The sequence below is a fragment of the Haliotis rubra genome, unplaced genomic scaffold, assembly GCF_003918875.1.
Source record: "Haliotis rubra isolate DU_JTF1 unplaced genomic scaffold, ASM391887v1 Scf647, whole genome shotgun sequence".
Classification (NCBI taxonomy): Eukaryota; Metazoa; Mollusca; class Gastropoda; order Lepetellida; family Haliotidae; genus Haliotis; species Haliotis rubra.
This window is the reverse complement of record NW_025767354.1, coordinates 296525-317960: the sequence shown is the minus strand read 5'-3', so window position 1 is coordinate 317960 and position 21436 is coordinate 296525. Positions and strand designations below refer to the sequence as shown.

Sequence of the window (21436 nt, the reverse complement as noted above, 5' to 3'; positions counted from 1 at the left end):
CAGAAATGATGTTTTTAATGGATGAAGTTTAGTGTTATGGGGAGCTTTGTTGAGAAGTGGTATTTGTTTGTTAGTTGATTTTGGTGTTATGTGAAGCTCAGTTGAGAAACTGTATTTGTTAAATAAACACACCGATTTAGCCTTGTCGTCGCCATCCTCTTCCAATTTGCAGGGACCAAATCCAGTGATCTTTATCTCGTCGGAGGATGTTAGAAGGCAGTTACGGGCCCCTAATTTCCGATGAACGATCTGTGTTATTTCAGAAAGCATAGAAGTTAATCATAAAGTAATGAAATATTTATTTTGTGCCATACTTTGCTAGACAGAACATGTTAAGATTATATGCCCTGTGCTGAGAAATCAATACTGTCAAATTATTTGTCTCAAAATATTTTCCTGTTGGCTTTTGTCTCCACTGTCAGCCTAATTAAACTTAGGCTCAGTATTATTCGTTACACTGTTATACTGAGTCTAACAAACCCCAGTACGGCAGTAGAAGGTCGCGTCAACTAACCTTTGAGTGACTTATGACCGCCCAATCAAACGCGAGACGGCCGATTTAACCAATCAGACAACGGCTACTATTTTAGAGTTCGGCGGGATTTTCTCTTACCCCGTCGCTGACACTGATCTCTCAGCAAATGAAAATCCGCACAAAACACAGATTTTGATCTGTAGTATATACGCTTAGGGTTTCTGATGACATGGTTACTATAAGCTTATATTTCCGCAAGATGACATCCTGGAATATTGAGAAAAACGTTATTGTCAGCGACTGTTTACTCACTTGTTGTGAATGATGGCGTCCTCCATGTGTATCGGAAGCGATCGTGCGGAAAATAACATTCGGAATCGTTCGAGTACAAACGTTTTCGAGGTAAAACTTCAAACGGTATATGCGAATGTTAACTTTCGCGATTTGGTAAGCTGTGTTCTGATTGGTCAATTCAAGAAGTTAGCTGACGCGACCTTCTACTAGGGTTTGAAGACTCAGTATAGCAGTGTCTTTTCGTTAAGATTCTTTTTTTTCTGAAAAAAGTGTATAGAAATAATAACAATTTCGCCCGAATCATTCTGGTCAAAACACATGAACCAAATGGTGAATGGTTTGCTGATGTCTATGCAACTCACGCCTTTGTTCGTCAGGTAGTCCATGCCCCGAGCTACTCCAAGGGCAAACTGTTGGATCTTCTCCATGATGTCTTCACTGATCTTATTTTGGTGGCTTGACAACCATTTGTCCAGCTGTCCTTTCCGGCACAATTCCAAGACCATCACTGGTCCCACTGTAAAGAATACGAACATTGAAATATTGAAATACGTACAGTGTATTTCTGCTCCCGATCCGGTTACTATTTCCAGATAACACTTTCAAGAAGTGGCCTAGCACACAAATCGCCCGCATGTATAGTGATGTTGTAGATTCTGCTTGGTTACCATGCTCCTACCACTGGCCCATATTGGCCATTGTGGACTAACATTGGTTGCTGGTGAACTTTAGCCCGGCTTTTAAATGGTCGTGTCAAACCCTTTCAAATGTATTTGTACTTCAAATGTCACAGTGCGATCCTGTGATTGCCACATATCACCCAGTACTGAGAACGACGTGAATAACACTGCGATACGAGTCGACACTAAAATGAATACATACAGGCATCGTTGTTGACAACAGCCCCGATAAACTTCAGGACATTCCTGTGTTCTCCAACCTGGGTTGCTGCAAAGTTGATCTTTGCCATCATCATAAGTCTGTTGTCATCATTCACATCATCTGAAATGCACCAAACGTCCCACAATGCTTGTAGATGAAAATGCCCAAATATCTTTGAAATGTTACCAAATTTGTTGGATTCTGGTCTGATTGCCATCCACTGATTGATTAACTTAGAATTGGTAGAACTGGTTTATTTTCTTACAATGTCATCTGTTATAATATGCTTGTCAATGTTAGATGTGCCAAGATCTTTACGCATGGTTTTATATTCTGTTGGTTATTTGATGTAATGATTTTGTACCTAAAATATAGATGAATATTGATCTTAGGCATAGATCGATGTGAGTGAATGAGTGAGTGAGTTTAGTTTTACGCCGCACTCAGCAATATTCCAGCTATATGGCGGCGGTCTGTACATAATCGAGTCTGGACCAGACCATCCAGTGATCAACAGCATGAGAATCGATCTACGCAATTGGGAACCGAAGACATGTGTCAGCGACAAGTCAGCGAGCCTGACCACCCGATCCCGTTAGTCGCCTCTTACGACAAGCATAGTCGCCTTTTGTGGCAAGCATGGGTTGCTGAAGACCAATTCTACCCCGGATCTTCACGGGCCCATAGATCGATGTGCTACTTAAATGTGGATTGTCACCATCATATTATCATCATGCTGCGCATGCCACTGATCAGGCAGAGCTATATAGGATCATCTTAGTTGGATGGCTGGCAATGTTCAACGAGCTTGACTCCTGAGAGTTTCCAGGTCTTGGGTCCACTCCAACATTGAAACTCATGGTACATATGTCTTATTTCGAAGGAGACTGTTGACCCAGTGGTTATGTGTACACGTTAGAATTAGGTGGTTCAAATTTACCTAGTAGCAACTCGTAAGACTGTTTTGGTTAAATACTCCCCAGGGAGTAGAGAATGAAATTTGAATGCACACCGCGCCATCGACAAACGCATATTTAGAATATAAATTACAGTATCGGAATATTTTAGATTTGAAACATCTGCTCCCATCGCTCAGCAAATTGTGGTTGGTTTACTCCTGTATGGGACCGGAATTCGATGTGACGAGTTACCTCCCTTAGACACGACCGGTCTGACGATCATAGGTCCCAGTCAGATCTTTCCCGTTTGCCGTTAAAACCAAATTCAAGTGGTCATTGTATTGCCGGATCCAAGTGGAATTGGAACCTTTGATCAGCGGATTCATGTTCGATGAAAGAACGTAACTCAGTCCAGTGATGTACGACAGCTTGGACCATACATTCAGCGGTATCCCCAGTATTTATCGCATTCTTTCTTTAAGGTATTTAAATGTACATTTGGCCACTTTGGCCTCGGTTGTTTTTTCGCATCTTAGGGCAGCTTGGTTCTAATGCTCCTATGGGCGTATAAAATGAAATTCACAATGCCTCAAAGACAAGCCCAAACTTGGAATCATGGTATCAAAATGTTTTAAAGCAATTGTATCTCCTGGTTTCCTCTCACACTTTCTTTAGGTATCAACATGTACCTTTGAGTAGTTTTGCGACCACGTCAGTTGATTTTCCGCCTTGTTTGTGCGTGGCCTTGAGTATCCGAGCAAACCTGCCCACCTTCAGCTCCTGCTGCAGCTTCAAATTATCTTTAGGGATGTACCACAGCTGCTCCGACCCGAACTCCATACTGCCATACAGGTAGATGTCATCGTCAACATCATATGCATTGTTCTGCAAGAGATAGAACAAACATTCCTGATTCGTCCTGACTTTGGTTCTTGTTTTGTTAGCAAAACATCCACCTCTATGAGTAGTGACTCGTGATGATGACAATCCTGCTGCTAATGATGATGGATTAGGATGATGGTGATGATTGTGATGATAATGATGATGGTGGTGATGATGATGAATTTTTGATGATGATTGATGATCATAATTGAATGTGGTGGTAGTGGTTGTGGTGATGATGATGGTGATGATGAATGTTTGATGAAGATTGATGATCATGATTGAACGTGGTGGTAGTGGTCGTGGTGATGATGATGAAGATGATGATGATCATCATCATATATTCACGCTCAGATATATAAAGTGTGAAGAAGTATTATTGATCACAAATATAATGCATCAAAGAATGATAATCACTGAATGAAATCCTCGAAGGAGTAAGTATTTATTACCTTGTAAGCCTTCACTATGACTTCAGCATTGTTCATCTTTCCACGAGGACGTTCCTGATTTGTGCGCCTAGTGGTGTAGCGACTTCGCCGCCGTTTCATCATGGCTGCTGCCTTCCCTGTTTTCCACAGGAAGATGCCAACGCCAAGCACTACTACTATCAACAGAGCCCCTGGAACAAAAGTGTGAGTGAGTGAGTTTTTTTTATCGCATATGTTTTTCAGAAAATACACGACTCAGTTATTCAGACCAGTCACCAACTACGGAAACATACTCAGATGTAACAAGGGTAGTACCCACCTACTGCTATTCCAGCAATGGCTCCTATGCCAATCCCAGGTTCGGCCGGAGCATTCACTGAAATAATAATCAAATTGTTAAAAAAAAAATTCAATATCAGTATATTTGATTTCTGTTCCTGAGAAGTGCCATTAAATTTGTGAATGGAAGTAAGTAAATAAGTTACAAGTCGTACTGGCATTTTTCAGCTACTTCCCGACAAGACCAGCTTCATACATCTACTAAATTTGTATATGGAAGCAGGCAATTTAAAGTGCATACTTTATGACATTTTGTCAATCGGAACTACATGTACTCACATGTCTTAAAAGACACAGCGACCGGTTTACTTTTGATTCCGCCATAGTCTGTTGTGACCTTGACCGTGTAGGCTCTACTAGGGTCAAGGTCGGTCAGGTCATAGTAAGTGGCGTCCTTGTAAACTTTGATCATGTCAGAATGTCCAGTGTCCCATTCATAGTTTATCCAGATGAAGGTCCGGGGATAGCAGCTCGGAGAGTGATGCCACGTTACACGGACACTTGATTGGCTGATTTCCTCTGTCTTCACACCCATTGGCCCAAAATCTGGTGTACCCAATACCACAGGGATAATATGCTATTTCAACATGCATTGTTCGTATACGAATGTGAAATCGCTTGAACCTAAGTTCAATATACTAGATTTAATTGGTTGGTTGATGGGTTGGTTGGTTGGTTCTTAAACGCCGCTCTCAACAATATTCCAGCTATATGGGGGCGGTCTGTAAATAATCGAGTCTGGACCAGACGATCCAGTGATCAACATCATGAGCATCGATCTACGCAATTGGGATACGATGACATTTGTCAAACCAAGTGAGCGAGCCTGACCTCCCGATCCTGTTAGTCGCCTCTTACGGCAAGCATGGGTTTGCTGAAGATCAATTCTAACCCGGATCTTAACGGGTAGAGCGATGTCGGGAACAAGGGCGGTCGCGGTATCTAAGGTTGATCAGAGTTGGTTCCCTGTGGCGTAGAAGTATTTTATGATTGTGGTTCGAACCACTTATCATTAGGACCACGAGCCTGATCTTTGATTTCACCAAAGTGCTAAAAGTCTAATACTTGGACCAGTTTCCTTCAGCACCAAGCCAAGTACACATGCATATGAAAATGATGCAACTGGCTAGCCTTGTGCTTTTAGCGTTCTTTCCTCAGGCCTTAGACTTAGGTTAGATTCCCGACGTCTGTATGAGATATGGCCGTACATAGTTAAGTGCTTGAAACCACTCACCACTCACAATTTCAGCAAGGTAAAATAGGTCTACAGTGTCTTTTACAAAATTATTCTTATACATTAGCTACAGAAGTCATCCTTACAGGCTTCTGTTCCGTTCAGTGATGTCAAATTCGTCAACTGAAAAAACAGAAAATATGAAAATACGTCATCAGGCAGACTATGACAGCATCCTGACGTGCGGTTCAAATCTACCAATCACTCACTAATACTGGATTGTTCGAATCAGTGATCACATGACCAGAAAGACAACATGGCTATTACCGAAATTGTAGTCGATCAAGACAACCAACGATCCGTATATCATGGTGACATCTCGATAAAGTATAAAGTGTCCACCCCCTAATTAACAGCTGGTTACTGATAGAGAATAAAAGCTAGTGGTGTGCATGGGCAGGAGAGTTGCGATGTCTGCAGTTTGTTTCTTCTGCCATGTGAATACGACCTGAACTGCGGCACATGTCGCAGATAGTAATATCATCTTTTAGAAATAAACATATTACAATTAAACATATCTTACCTCACACATAAATGTCGTTTTCTGATTGGCTGAGTGCTCTATTATTTTCAATGCACCCCGCTTACAAGCGAGTAAGATTTTGTATGTTACCAACTGGGAATGCTCAACTGTTAGAATTCATTCGGAACTTCGTGTTAGTACTTCTTTATCTCGAATAATTGAATCACGTATGATGATACGGATATTACCGATGTTTTGCGAATGCAAATCGATGGACAGAAGGTAACTCTAAATTTGTTTTTCTTGTCTTCCGCTAGAAAGGCTGATTGCCTAACTCTGGTACTATTTACCAACCATCCGATACCCGTGCATCAAACAATTCAAAATAAACATTGATGTGTTCGGTAAGATAAATACGTTGTTCACTTGTCCTTCGGGGTTCATGGGTTGATGTACCCTCTATGTTTGTATACACCAATCCATGTCCCCCTTGTGACACGTGATCAACTTATATTACACTTTATCTTTACCAAGTCTGACCATCAGTTTTGAATGTATCTAAGAAATTGTGTTTATCGTTGGAAAACCATGTAAACTGTATGTCAACGCATTTTTTTTCTGCCATGACACTGGCTAAAAGTCTGTATGCAGAGAAACCTCGTTAATGGAGACAGTGTACTGAATGTCCGGCTTAATCAGTTTCCGGAATAAGGAATCAAATACTGTGTAGCTTAACAGTGTGTATGAGAAAAAGCAATGTGTTCTGAATAACGAGGTATCCATATACTGCAGGTTTGTATAAATGATTTATGTTAATGACTGAGGCGAAACCGCATTATCAGTGGTTCAAGGGAGGTTACTCTCTCTCACACTGCATCGGACATGGCTACAGAAGTCATCCTTACAGGCTTCTGTTCCGTTCCAAGTGATGTCAAATTCGTCAACTGAAAAACAGAAAATATGAAAATGCTTCATCAGGCAGACTATGACAGCAGCCTGACAGTGCGGTTCAAATCTACCAATCACTCACACATACTGGATTGTTGTAATCAGTGATCACATGACCAGAAGACAACATGGCTATTACCGAAATTGAAGTCGACCAAGACAAGCAACGATCCGTATATCATGGTGACATCTCGATAAGTATAAAGTGTCCACCCCTAATTAACAGCTGGTTACTGATAGAGAATAAAAGCTAGTGGTGTATGTGGGCAGGAGAGTTGCGATGTCTGCAGTTTGTTTCTTCTGCCATGTGAATACGACCTGAACTGCGGCACATGTCGCAGATAGTAATATCATCTTTTAGAAATAAACATATTACAATTAAACATATCTTACCTCACAAAATGTCGTTTTCTGATTGGCTGAGTGCTCTATTATTTTCAATGCACCCTTTACAAGCGAGTAAGATTTTGTATGTTACCAACTGGGAATGCTCAACTGTTCATTCGGAACTTCGTGTTAGTACTTCTTTATCTCGAATAATTGAATCACGTATGATGATACGGGATATTACCGATGTTTTGCGAATGCAAATCGATGGACAGAAGATAACTCTAAATTTGTTTTTCTTGTCTTCCGCTAGATTCTATGTCATCGGCTGATTGCCTAACTCTGGTACTATTTACCAACCATCCGATACCCGTGCATCAAAAATTCATAATAAACATTGATGTTTTCGGTAAGATAAATACGTTGTTCACTTGTCCTTCGGGGTTGATGGGTTGATGTAACCTATATGTTTGTATGCACCAATCCATGTCCCCTTGTGACACGTGATCAACCTATATGAAACGTTATCTTTACCCACTCTGACACTCAGTTTTGAATGTATCTAAGAAATTGTGTTTATCATTGGAAAAACCATTAAACTGTATGTCAACGAATTTTTTCTGCCATGACACTGGCTTCTTAAGAGTCTAAAGTCTGTATGCAGAGAAACCTCATTAATGGAGACAGTGTACTGAATGTCATGCTTAATCAGTTTCCGGAATAAGGAATCAAATACTGTGTAGCTTAACAGTGTGTATGAGAAAAGCAATGTGTTCTGAATAACGAGGTATCCATATATTGCAGGTTTGTATAAATGATTTATGTTAATGACTGAGGCGAAAACCGCATTATCAGTGGTTCAAGGGAGGTTACTCTCTCTCACACTGCATCGGACATGATATGAACGCCATCGGTTCAGATTTTGACCTTTGATGATATAGATAGGGGTCATATGCAAATCACAGATTTTTCTGCTTGCGGCGTTTTACGGCTACTTTACCGTGTCGAAATCATTATGGGATATGGACGGGTTCCGAGAATATTGCGTTAATTTAACGTGCTTGACGAGTCTTGTCAGCTTCAGTGTGAAGTATGATAAACTTCCCATCAAAATAATCACACTCAATTATAGTGATAATCATGACAGACGATTGTCTTATTGTTGCTTTTAAATTTGATGAAACAAAATTTCGATAAAGTGCATTTTTTATCACTGACGCTAAGTGACTGATTTCACTTTTAAAAAAATGAAATACAAAAGGCGATTTATATACTAGTAATTACTACTGATGTCAATTGCCTAGTGACAGCTGCTCTGGGCCTTACACATGCTTTGGTAAAATAACATGCTGCGTCTTTTTGTTTAGAATGAATAAAATCTTTACGCATGTGTTCGTTTTTCATCACTTAAAATGTTTTTCAATTGTGATTCTTGAAAGATAAGAAGAGTAGATTTACTCAGCCTAATTATGAATTTTGAAAGATAAATTACTTCTGATGCCTTTGTTTGTTGGTGAGGTCGTTTTCGTTCTTTTACATAACTGCAGTCAATATGTCTTTTTAAATGCTAAGATTTGTAGCTTTACTCACTTTTAAAAAAATGTGGGCTCTTTCACAAAAGGTCTCTATGAGAAAAAGATAAGTGGGCCCACATTTCTATTTTCACTTTAATATATGCAGTTTTGTTGCTGCTAATATCGTATGTAGAAAACGCTTTATATCTACAAACAAAGATTATGAAATTGCCACCTTTCCTGTCTCATATATCGGTTACTTCAACATCAGATGATACTCTTGGATTCATTAATATTCGAATAAAATATGAGCCCACATCCCCCTCTAACAACCAGCTGGTAAGTGATCCACAATTCAGTAATATTAACATATATGTCTAACAATCGTAAAGCAAAATGCTGCTATTCATACATCCTCGATAATCTCCAGGGTGTACATTACGATAAATCTCCACTATACGCTGGCTGCTCTACTGCTCGGCCCGATTATTTATAACCTCCCTTGGCTGGCTTTTTATCGTATCAGGTGTCTACGCTGGGAAGTTGAGCGTACTAATCACAACTCACTTTCGCTTCTTAAATTATCTAACCGATAAACTTGGCAACACAAATGATGCAGAGGTACTCTGAAAGAGGTATTCTATATATATTTTTTAAAGTTTCAGATAAATTTTTCTGTATGGTTCCCCTATGTTGAGACGGACTCAATATATCAACTCGCCAATAGTGTTGACCTGGCAAGCTTTGTATTTCAATTGGATGCGCGTGGCCAGCAAGGGAGGTAATAACATTCCCGTGCATTTAAAGGGTAGTTGTACATCGGAGAGAATTATGGTACCAAAACATGCAACATAAGATTTTTGCCGAGTTCAACAACAGAAATCTGAAATAGTCTTTACATTTATGCTAATAATACAGGTGGTGTAGAAATACGAATTAACGTTTTTTCCTAAACAAATAAATGTTGAATGTTTGTGTTACTTTACTTAATTTTCGTTTCTTTATTGAAGAAATATTAATATAAATGTTAAGTCTTGATAAATAAGTTTCCCGTCAAGCATGCACATCTTTATCACAGCGTCCACTATGGCCAACGATTTGCAGTCGATTGTTGCAAAGGTTTATAATTTTTTCTGATTGAAAAGGACAGAGATAAACCTTTCATTAGTATAGAAATGGTTATTACAGAACTTTGTAGCGCTGTTGGTATGTCTTACCAACAAGTTTACAAAATTGTTAACAAATCAGACAAGACAGTGACCGTCTCAAAAGCAAAACCGGGACGTAAAACCATCCTTGATAACTTTGACAAGGAGTGCTTAGACGGGCGGTCTACAAACTTTATGAGAAGAAGAATATAAATATTCTAAAGAAGCTACACCAGTAACTTCGTTAAATCTTTGGCCAATGTTCACAACTAGATTAAACTGAACGAATTACATCCATATTTTTTCAATGAAATATACTGTTGACATGCAAAACATTTATTAAAACGTTGCACATTTCTACAATCAATCGATAAGATAACACAAGTGATAGGATTCTTTCCAATGTACAGTAATTCGTATGTTTATTTCAAAACAAACACACATACAGAAATGATCCCTTACATAACCAATACGTATACTATACGTACACGTATTCAACATTTTGCAGAAAACATCTATTGAGATGACCCCTCGCCCGAGCGTGTGCTCAGGTGTCAATTTCACCTGTCGATACCGTGGATGCTGATGACGTAACACAGGCAGTTAATGTTTGTATCAAATAACGTCCCACTACTCCTTATTTTCTAAGTTTTGGTATTTTCATCAGTAAAACACATTTGAGATCATGTCTCAAAATTTATTCCCTCGGTCTACATTAGGTAGATGTTTCTTGAAGTGATATTTGTTATTTAAAGTAACTGTAATACCTCTGAATTTTAAATATAAGTCAAAAAGCATTTTTCTAGCATTTCCGACAGTACTTTAATCACAACTCACTTCGTTTCTTAAATTATCTAACCGATTAAACTTGGCAACACAAATGATGCAGAGGTACTCAGAAAGAGGTAGAAGGAGTTCTTGCATATATTTTTTAAAGTTTCAGACCTGTCAATTTTTCTGTATGGTTCCCCAAAATCTAACCGGACTGCGAACAAACCTTCGCCGCTGCGACTGAGTATCTGTGAGAATGCGCTGCCAGCAAAGGGAGGTAATAAAATGATCGGACTGAGCCATAAATGCATCCAGGGTGGAGATTATCGATGATGCTATTCATATAGATGGAAATGAAACTTATCGGGCCGAGCCATAGCTACTCAGGAGATTATCGATGATGCTATTCATATAGATGGAAATGACTCGCTAAATTGTATAGTTTTAATGATCATCTGAGTACGGAGGACGCAGTTTATCGCTTTCTCAGCTTCATGCGTTTTTGGATACGAAACTAATCAGTATACCTCCAGTCTGTATCTAGAGTTAGCTCCCTTCGCAACTCGATCCACTGGTAATGCGGTTTCGCCATGACTGATGTAGCTCACCTGAAGCACTTTGGAGGTCCTGAGACCCGCTCTGTTCACCACGTCTACGTTCAGGTTAACGGCGGCTGTCTGGAGGGACGTCTTGGACACCATCAGCCAACAGTTGCTAATGGCAACGGTGCTCACACGATTGTAACATACGTCCAGTGAATTCGGGCAGTAGCATTTCGTGACCCTGTCTGTGCACCCGGACATCTGAGACACGAATTCGTGAAACATTCATATAATTGTACGTGTAGTAACGCCGCAATATACCAGGTTCATATGAGGGCGGTATCTAAGTAATCGACCCCCAAGACATAGTAGAAGGATTTACATAATGAAAAGAAATGAGAAAGGAATACTATGACATCTATGACGTTAGCGAGCCGGAAAAGCGACCCATTAGTTACAAGTATGGTATATCCCCAGATCATTTGTAACAAGGACTGACTGACTGACTGAGTATGGTTTTACGCCGTTTTTAGTAATATTCCAGCAATATCACGGCGGGGGACACCAGAAATGGGCTTCACAATTTGTACCCATGTGGGGAATCGAACCCGGGCCTTTGGCGTGACGAGCGAACGCTTTAACCACTAGGCTACCCCACCGCCCCTTGTAACAAGGAAGAACGGTGGGGTAGCCTCACGGTTAACACACACCGTTCGATCCCCCATAAGGGTGTGTGAAGCCCGTTTGTGGTGTCCCCCACCGTGCTATTGCTGTGAGTGAGTCAGGTTTATCGCCGCTTTTAGCAATATCACGGTGGAGGACACGAGAAAAGGGCTTCACACATTGTACCCATGTAAGGAATCGTACCTTCGGCTTCGGAGTGACGAGCGAACACTTGAGCCACTAAGCTACCCGCCGCTCCGAATTGTTACTTAAGTTTCTTTTCATGAACACCATCGTGGACATGCTGTGTCGCGGGACAGTTCCGGGTAAAAGCAGGCCCCAGTTTGCTTGTCTTAAGACGCGAATTATAGATCTGGTAGTGACTGGGTTGCAGTTGATTGCGCGCCATGTAGTTCGATGACAATCGGATCCTAGTATCCGCATTGGGCCTGTAGCTGAGCATTTAATTGTTCTATCGATCTTGGATACAAATTGTTGTGTGGGAGGGTAGGACAGTAATTTCACAGGAATATAGTTAAAAACGACGTAATATCAAATTACTCAAACTATCACTGATGCTTACAGGAATAGATGACATGGGTATTGTTTTGTTGGTCAGAGAGACGCCGTTACTTTGCTGTGTGACCTTGATCTCTATATGCCCAAGACCACTCTCCTCGTCCATTGCCGACAACTCCAACCTTTAAAACACAGCAAGATCAGTAATGACCCTGTCGGCGTCATATTTGTACCATTTTTCAATTCAATCGTATACAGTTAAATATGTTTGAAATCGATATAAATCGTACCTTAACCACGTAAGTGACCGTTCATAATTTAAGGCTAGGGGAGGGGCGGGTGACTGTAATGGGGAAGAATGTACAATGTGAATGACACCCCCAAGTCCCCTGCATGTCAAAGACATCCACCCCCAGTAAGTGTGCAAAATGGATGACACACCCCGACCCACACACCCCACCAAAATCGGTGAACCCCCTTAAAAAATGTTTAAATTTAATTTGTACTTTCTTGTAATTAGAGAAAGGAATGTTTTTCTTACCTCGAACTAAACGGAATATTTGACTGTTTATTTCTGTGGAAGTTGATGTTTGGGAACTCGGGTGGAGTGAAATCATAAGTGACACTTGTTGAGTCCACTTTTGAGTTGTCGAGGATGTCGAGGGCTTTGATCCACACTGTGAGGGTACTGCCGCTCGTGACATTGTCTGGAAGACCAAGTTATCACACCTAAGTGTTTCTGGGAGCAATGAACTATGTACATTGGACCAGTCGAAGCTGTGTCTGAAATTACTCATACGAAACAAACAAATATTATGGAAAGAAATTTCATTCTTCAAATGATAAAATATGTATGCAGAGGTCTGCTAGCATTCGTAACACTTCGACGACACACTATGATGTTTGCATTCATATTGGAAATGGGTACCATCAGTTCTCTAAACACAGACTTATACAGAATACTGTTCGAGCTAAAAGAAATCATGGGCGAGCTCAAAGAAATCATGTAATCCCAGATAGAATAACACATGTGACAAGACATTTTCTGCCACCTTCAACAACAAGTCCCAAGACGCTGGGGGGTGGTGGGGTAGCCTAGTGGTTAAAGCATTCGCTCGTCACGCTGAAGACCCGGGTTCGATTCCCCACATGGGTAAAATGCGTGAAGCCCATGCCTGGTGTCCCCTGCCGTGATACTGCTGGAATATTGCTAAAAGCGGCGTAAAACCAAACTCACTCACACTCACTCACCTAGACGCTGGGATTATCCAGTCATTCAAGATTAATTACAGGAGACATCAGCTCAATCACCTTGTTGATTGCACAGGTCCTCTAATTGTCCTACCTGGTTATAATGCCACCCTGGATATAATGCCATATTTTCTCCTGGAAACAGTGGCATTATATCCAGGGTATACTGTACCTTGAATATTGTTAAGTGCGGCGTTAAATAACAAGCAAAACTCCTGTTTGTCACGTTACCTTTAGTTAGGCTCAGATGGAAGGAGGTGTTCAATCCAGCAACATCATTCCAGTTAGGTGGTGCCTCTTTGATTACCCCTCCGGTTTTGTTGATGGCACTAGTCCACAGGAACCGGACAATACCTCTTAGGTTTGGGATTGCAGCAGTCGTCCTTCTTCCTTCGTGGTCATCACTCTTATTGGCCACACTCTTAAATATCGGGGGGTCGTCAACGATCTTGACATTGAAGGGTAGGATTCTGTTGAGAAATTTGCCATGTTCATGGACATAGTTCATGAAATGATTCTTCCAGTCCACAACAACAGGTTTGGAGACATCGGTAATCCACTGAAACCACTTCTCCTGGTGTGCTGAGGATATGTTCAGGGCATGGTTTGGATCCGTGGTGACTTTTGACTCTTTGTCATAAAGTGCAAACCTTCTCATGTATACAGAGTTATTGGCCTTGTCCGCAGCTTCAAGGATGAAGGAATACATGCCTGGTTCATCAGGAGCATACGGAAGAGGATAGGCTATGGGAGTTGTGTGTTTAACTTGTTGATGGATCATGGGTCGCAGTCGATCCACCTCCCTCAAGTCTCCATCCCCATTGGGTTCAAGTTTGAAAGCCTCCCAAGTGTACCTGTACATCCCAGAGTTGGTGTCTGTCCAGCCTTCCCATCGCAACGTAATAGGCGCCTATAAAAGTGTAAAACAGTATGAACCTGTAATACATAGTATCACCTTCGTGTATAACTAAAAGTGGAACGTCAGTGCAAAAGAATACTCAGTCTGGACTATCTTCAGAAACAGATTCCGTTTGATGTATTTTCCATCACAAGGGATAAATATTTCAATGTGAAAACAGTAAAGGATCTTTTTCATAATGTTAACTGTCACTTCATTATTGAATTTTTAAAAGAAATAAAATCATTAGATAAATGTTGATGAATGATTTGTAAATAGATAAATATTTTATTATTGGTAGTTTAATTGAGCAGCTGAAATATTCTGTATCCTCACAGGGGTATTCTCAAAACAGTGTCGGCCCATAAGAAGTATGGTCAAATTATTGTCCTCCTGTGGGGGTACGTAAGTCTCAAAACATTCAAGGTAAATAAAGCTTACGAATATTGTAGAACGTAGCATTTTTGTGATATTAAGTTGAGGCTAAATTTACCAACGGCTGGAAGCGATGGTTTAGGGTGTGTGTGCGAATTATATCCAGCTAGGGTCCATGCAGGAAGCAAAAAATGGATTATCATGGTGATCTACTTCCAGTTAATGGCAATCTCCAGCCTGTTTTGTATATTGTGTTTATCTGTACTATTTGTGTAATTTTTAAAGTTACTGTGTTGTCTGTACTATTTGTGGCTAACTAAATTTTTGTTTTTAATGAAAAGTTACTTGCTAGTTTTAATTCTGTACTAAGTGTGATAATCTAGTTATTTTACTGTCCTTCGTCGGCAATTTTTTGTATATAATTTTATTGCGTTTATTGTTAATTTATAACTTTTTAATTCACTTTATAGCTGAAATATTACTGATGTGACTATAAATATTAATTCACTCACCATTTGGAAAAAATAATTGTGAAATGTTTGAATGGGTCTCTGAAAAATACCCAGTCTTGACTATCTTCATAACAGATTCCGTTTGGTGCAAAGTTAAAAATAGCTGTGAAATTTTAAAACAGTGATGACACCAGTTGTTCATGAAAGGTGAAAGCATGTCCTGCACTACTGTTAGAATCCGCCTTCACAAAATGTGCCTAATAAGGGAGGTAGTTTATGCCTGACACTGCGTGCTACACACTTTCTACAACTAACTGAAAATGTTTTCCTGCCATGCGGAGGCGGTCTGTAAACAAAACGTTTGGGAAATATGTGGTTATAACATATTGGGGTCAGTGTCAATGTTGAATCAACATGAATTGGAGTGGTTTGGGAAATATGTGTTATAACATATTAGGGGTGAGTGAGTGAGTTAAAATTTAACGTAACCTCGGCAATATTTCAGCCATATAGTGACGAGAAATGACATGAACTGGAAGTTATAATAGTGGAATTCCTTGATAGATGTTTGTTATTAAACAGTCCTCTTAATATATCAAACGGAGGGGTTAAATGCAGTTGCAATGACGTATGCAATATGGTTAATCATCAGAATCGGGAACAAATTGAATTTTACCTTAGTGAATTCGGGACTCAAATGGAATGCTTGATCAGGTCTTTGGTATGTTGGCATATCGAAATCAAAGTAGAATGCTACAGATTTCTCCACTTGGTTTCCCTGGAACTTTTCAGTGGCAGTAATCTTATTTGCATCGGTATCGTACAGCTGCCTATATCCCCCACTCGAAACCTTGAACGTGATTGTTAATCTGTGGAGAACAAGGATTTAGGATTCTCATCTTTCTCAATATCCGTACACTGTCTTTCTGCATATCACTTTACCTTTGATTTGCTGAACGGTATTGAGTGAGTGTGTGAGTGAGTACGGTTTTACGCCCCTTTCAGCAATTATCCAGCAATATAGAAAATAGGCCTCGCACATTGCTGGCATGTGGGACTAGAACCCAGGTCTTCGGCTTGATGAGCGAACACCTTATCCACTAGGCTACCCCACCTTCCTGAAACGGTCTGGATAAATAGCGTATCACACATACATACACTTTAAGTAATTGTGATCATGTCATTAATAGTTATCGTCTCTAGATGTGTCTGTCTTTGTGCTAAAACACTTGCGTTGACCTAGTCGACATGTAGACATGTTTTACTCTGTACATGTTCAGGAGATTGACATTTACATGTCAAGACATCAACCAGAATATCATATATATTAGTATTCCGCTTAAGCAAATGAATATGATCACATTCACTGCTATGAACGATTATACTCACACTTGTTTGTTTCTCCGTTTACGTTCGTAAATTGTGTATTTGTTTATGTTGTTCAAAGCTCGGTGTTGAAAAGCATATTTTATAGCTATTCATTTTAATATACCGATATTTAGGCACGAGTGTCGTAAACATAGTATGATGTGGGCACGAATATAAAATTCTGTTTATTACCGTCGACTAATTGAGAAAATAAACCAAAATCTACTTTCAAACACAGGCTGGCTATCCGCCGTCGCCGCATGGAGAACGCAACGTCACTGAAGAAACGTGACGTCATAGCCTTGTTCATGACGTCACGTCACCATGACAAAGTGATATTTTGCCCTAGGGCATCGTATGAAAAATATGAACCCCGATATGTTCGCCCTCGTAGGTAATAATATGCACTCAGCTATATTCCAGCTCCATGACGGCAGCCTGTAAATATTCGAGCCTGACCAGACAATCCAGTGATCAACAGCAGCAGCATCGATCTACGCGTTTGGGACACGACGTCATGTGTGAACCAAACCTGACAAACCGATCCCGTAGGTCGCCTCTTACGACAAGCATGGATTGGTGGTGATCAATTTTTACCCGGATCTGCACCTGTTAACTTGTAGCTTGCACCTATCCTATAAAAGCATGCATGGGTTGTTTTATCCACTAGCATAACTCGTAGAAAGAGATGACATAAAGTAGAATACCTGTCTCCATTTTCTAATGACCGATCAAAGTTTTCCTTGTCAACAAAACACTGCACAAGTGCCTGGGGATGGTTGCTGTCAATCGTTCCATTACAGGGGTAAGATTCTCGGAGGTTTACCACGTCCGCTCCACCTATCAGAAGGAGACGTACGCAGACATATATACACAAATAGCAAAGCAAAACAATAGCAAATCTTGACTCTACTTAGATACCCTGTTTGGTGTAAAGGGATATATTGCTGTAAAAAGTATGTGAATGGATCACTGGAATGTAGTGATTGGTTTGCTGGCTTGCCGTTTAACGCCGCACTCAGCAATATTCCAGTATATGGCAGCAGTCTGTAAATAATGGAGTCTGGACCAGACAATCCAATGAACAGCAGAATGAGCACCAATTTACGCAATTTTGATAAGAGGTATTCGCAATAATGGTAAGCATGTCCCCCTACCAATAACGCCCGCCATTCACAAAATTTGCCTGAAAGTGAAAGCGAGAGATAAAGCCATTCTCACGATCACACGACTTCATCCGTTCATGACACATTCTACATCAGTTGTTCGTCAAAGAGAACGGTCCAAAATCGCCGAAAAGAGTCAGACAACCTATCGGACGTCCGTTGCTATCCGCAAAGCACAATTGAGCACGACTAGATTTTTGTCAAGCTAGATGTCAATGGAATTTGACATCATGGATAAGGAAGGACCCCACTAGTGGATTTATTTGGTTCATGACTAAATGAACGCTTACCTCAACGTCAACTTCAACGTCTAATACAGTCACTGAGGAGGTCAGGGATACCGTTGGAGTTGGCGGAAGTTGGCGAGGGTTACAACAGTAATTGACATTGAGCTTGGTTCAAACATATTATATCCATGCCACACTCTTGAAAGTAACCGCACTTGCCAACGTCATACGACTTTAGTTATCAGCACTACAGAATGAAACAATCTTTTGCCTTAAACTACATTGTTTCGTTCATTTTGCTTTTAGATTTGCCATCTGATTATTCCTCGGTTTTTTGTTTATCCTCAAAGTAAATTAAAATGAGACTATGACGTATGGTAACATATTGATGCTGTAAAAATATTAGGTGTTGCGATACATTTTCCCATGTGTGTATTATTTGCATGATTTCACGTCATAAAATTTGCTGAAACACACAGCTGATAGCTTTATTGACTTCAAAGAACATTCTAGACTGCCATCCATATTTCAATTTGAACATGTTCTCATTTCCTACCATGAACATCCTTCTTCACTTGCACAAGCTGCACCTCTGCGCTCACAATGCCTGTATCTGCAGCTTTAATGAAACTCGGTAGAGGTGGTAGGGATGCACCGTTGAACATGGCAGCAGCCGTGATATTCAACATGTTGAATTTTTCCTGGTTGGTCCAGAGGGTGCTTCCATTGCCACTGCTGGCGTCAACCAACAGACCGTACAATTCGTTCTTGGAGTTGCCTCCCCTTCTCCAAAACGACATTCGAGCCCGCGTGAGAGTAATGTGTGGGGTTTGATCTTGTGTCACTGAAACAGACATATTTAGTGGTTTTAGAATGTAAGTCGTGAAGGGCCGTATTCACAGTATCTTAAAATCACCGGCAAACTGGAGCCCAAATAGCGTCGCGCAACAGTGTGAAAAATGACCATTTTTCCATGCGAGCGAAGCGACCAAAGGTTAGCAACGTACTTCTCTCGCTTCAGTTCGAAAAATATTTTGTCAAAATATAATAACGGCACCACACTTGTTTCCTCGCAGGCTTGTGCTCTCAGATTTCCAACATTATATTTAATAATAATTATATTTCATTCAACATCTTAAGCACCACTCGTGGCATATCAAATCATTCTTGGCCACCATTTCCCCTGCTAGTTTCCGGCTCAAAGGAGTAAAGAAACGTGAGTGAGTGAGTGAGTGAGTGAGTGTGTGTGTGTGTGTGTGTGTGTGTGAGTGTGTGAGTGTGTGTGTGTGAACAACAAAGGAGGTGTATTGTTGTTGTTGAATATGTATATTGAGTATGGAAACACAACATTAAAGTGATTATTCCAGATGTAAACATTGCCATATAATCACATTTCTGGATTGATCAGTAATCTCACGTAAGGCGGTTCGGACTAGTGCGGTTTCATTGTACCCATCTTCCTACATCGGAACATTGAAAAACAGTCAACATCACATTTTCTGTATGTCAATCCATTGCGAGAAAGTTGACTTTTCCCATGGGTAGAAAGGAACATACTTACTCGTTTTACAAAATTGACCTTGGAAACCACTGTCGCAGTTACATTTAACACTACTGCCACTGCTCTGGCAAACCGCAGGGAAACATGGCCGCTCGTGGTTACATGACTCTGCAGACAGAAACGTCATGTTAACATACACAAGGAAATGAGTGAGTTTAGTATTCGACCGCTTTTAGCTTTTCCAGCAACATCACTGCGGGAGGCACGAGATACGGGCTTCACACATTGTACCCATGGGGGGAATTGAACCCGGGTCTTCGGCGTGATGAGAGAACTCTTTAACCATTAGGCTACTCCGGCAACCCCTCACGGAAATGCTTAAATGGATAATACAGTTGGGATTTCGAAACTTGAAACCTTAATATAGGATATTTGTCTGCCCGCTCCTGAACATTCTCGAGTAAAATTCGATTAAGACAGTCGTTCAGACCAATCAATATGCATTCTGTTATATTTTCAACGTAAATATTGTGTAAATGAAGCTGTTAGTATTTACACGTATTGCACAGAAATTTCATATACGATTATAAAATAACAAACCGACCTATCACCTATCCGAATTATGTTAAATGTGAGCATTTACTTGTTCCTTAGTTCGACCTCTCGTACGAAAATGTCGAGATTTTTATTGCAATGGATAGGGCCATATCTAAATTATTGTATCTGAAATATAATTGTGGGCGATAATTTTTATCTATAACACAGATTTTATGTTCTTCAGTGGAATAGAAGTGTTTAGATAATTACAGCTACTAGTACAGGGTTTTACACAATCAGCACCGCATATTTAAATCAGGCACATACTTCGGATCATGACCGACATCATTCCAATTAAATGTACGTCATTTTTTTTCCGGGTGAAAGGGCCATTGAGGGAGCTTCCTTCCAAGTCAAACATGCAAACAGAATGTCACCAAAAGCGCTTTTACACTAACTACTAATCTTCAGGCTGTGAGGCATAGTTTACACGTTGCGTTTACATAATGTGCTCTATATATCCACATATCCTAAATATGGTTCCCCTTATATGTAAAATTAGTTAATAAAAATAGGCCTGCACTGATAATGCTGAGAAATGATGGGAGATTATCCGGTGGAATATCCCTCAACAATCAACGAATCCAAAGTCAGGAGAGGGCGTCTGAGAACCGCGAATTCCAGACTTATGATTATGATTATGATAGGATATTTATATAGCCCACATATCCACGCAACTAGTACATGCTCAAGGGTTTTGGCATTTTTAAGAAATCACTAAAACCTTTAATGATAAAATGGGCCCAGGTTCCTGATACTCACGTCCTCCACAAATCGTTCCATGGTATCCGGCTCTACATGAACATGTGTTCGGAGCGATGCACGTACCGCCATTGGCACACGTCGGATTGCACACGGCTGGAAATGTATAAGGCATGTATTTAATAAAACACAGTATGACATGCGAAGAAATGAAGGGAGAGCGTGTGAGTGAATATAGTTTTACGGCGCGTTTAGCAATATTCTAGCGACATCACGGCGGAGGACATCAGAAATGGGATTCACACAGGGTCTTCGGCGTGACGAGCGAAGCATGAAGCTACCTAAAGAAGGAAAGAATGAGAGAAAATATGTTTGACGCAATAAGGTGCTGATACAGTTATGTAAATCTTTTCCCATGCATTCAGCAGTAATCCAGATACACCACCTCAGCCAACAAGTGATGGACAGCATGAGCCAAATCGCATAGTTTTAGCCAACTGGATAGCTGTATCAGAGTGAGTGGTTGAGTTGGATTTTACACCGGTTTAACATTTCTGCAGGAATATTC

General features: G+C 40.4%; 1 protein-coding gene across 2 annotated transcripts in view; it reads right to left on the bottom strand.

The window, feature by feature from the left end:
• The window catches only part of LOC124257000, a 35849-nt gene that overhangs the window by 4143 nt on the left and 10270 nt on the right, over positions 1 to 21436 (bottom strand). For both annotated transcript variants that reach the window (XM_046690964.1, XM_046690965.1), the window contains 17 exons: positions 20929 to 21024; positions 19630 to 19737; positions 18625 to 18912; positions 17383 to 17515; positions 15984 to 16176; positions 13814 to 14492; positions 12873 to 13038; positions 12396 to 12513; positions 11216 to 11410; positions 5523 to 5559; positions 4482 to 4748; positions 4183 to 4239; positions 3885 to 4054; positions 3240 to 3435; positions 1652 to 1771; positions 1132 to 1286; positions 133 to 249 (listed from right to left, as the gene is read on the bottom strand). In XM_046690964.1, the coding sequence (XP_046546920.1) occupies positions 133 to 249; positions 1132 to 1286; positions 1652 to 1771; positions 3240 to 3435; positions 3885 to 4054; positions 4183 to 4239; positions 4482 to 4748; positions 5523 to 5559; positions 11216 to 11410; positions 12396 to 12513; positions 12873 to 13038; positions 13814 to 14492; positions 15984 to 16176; positions 17383 to 17515; positions 18625 to 18912; positions 19630 to 19737; positions 20929 to 21024 (3095 nt within the window). The remainder of the gene's footprint in view (positions 1 to 132; positions 250 to 1131; positions 1287 to 1651; positions 1772 to 3239; positions 3436 to 3884; positions 4055 to 4182; positions 4240 to 4481; positions 4749 to 5522; positions 5560 to 11215; positions 11411 to 12395; positions 12514 to 12872; positions 13039 to 13813; positions 14493 to 15983; positions 16177 to 17382; positions 17516 to 18624; positions 18913 to 19629; positions 19738 to 20928; positions 21025 to 21436) is intronic.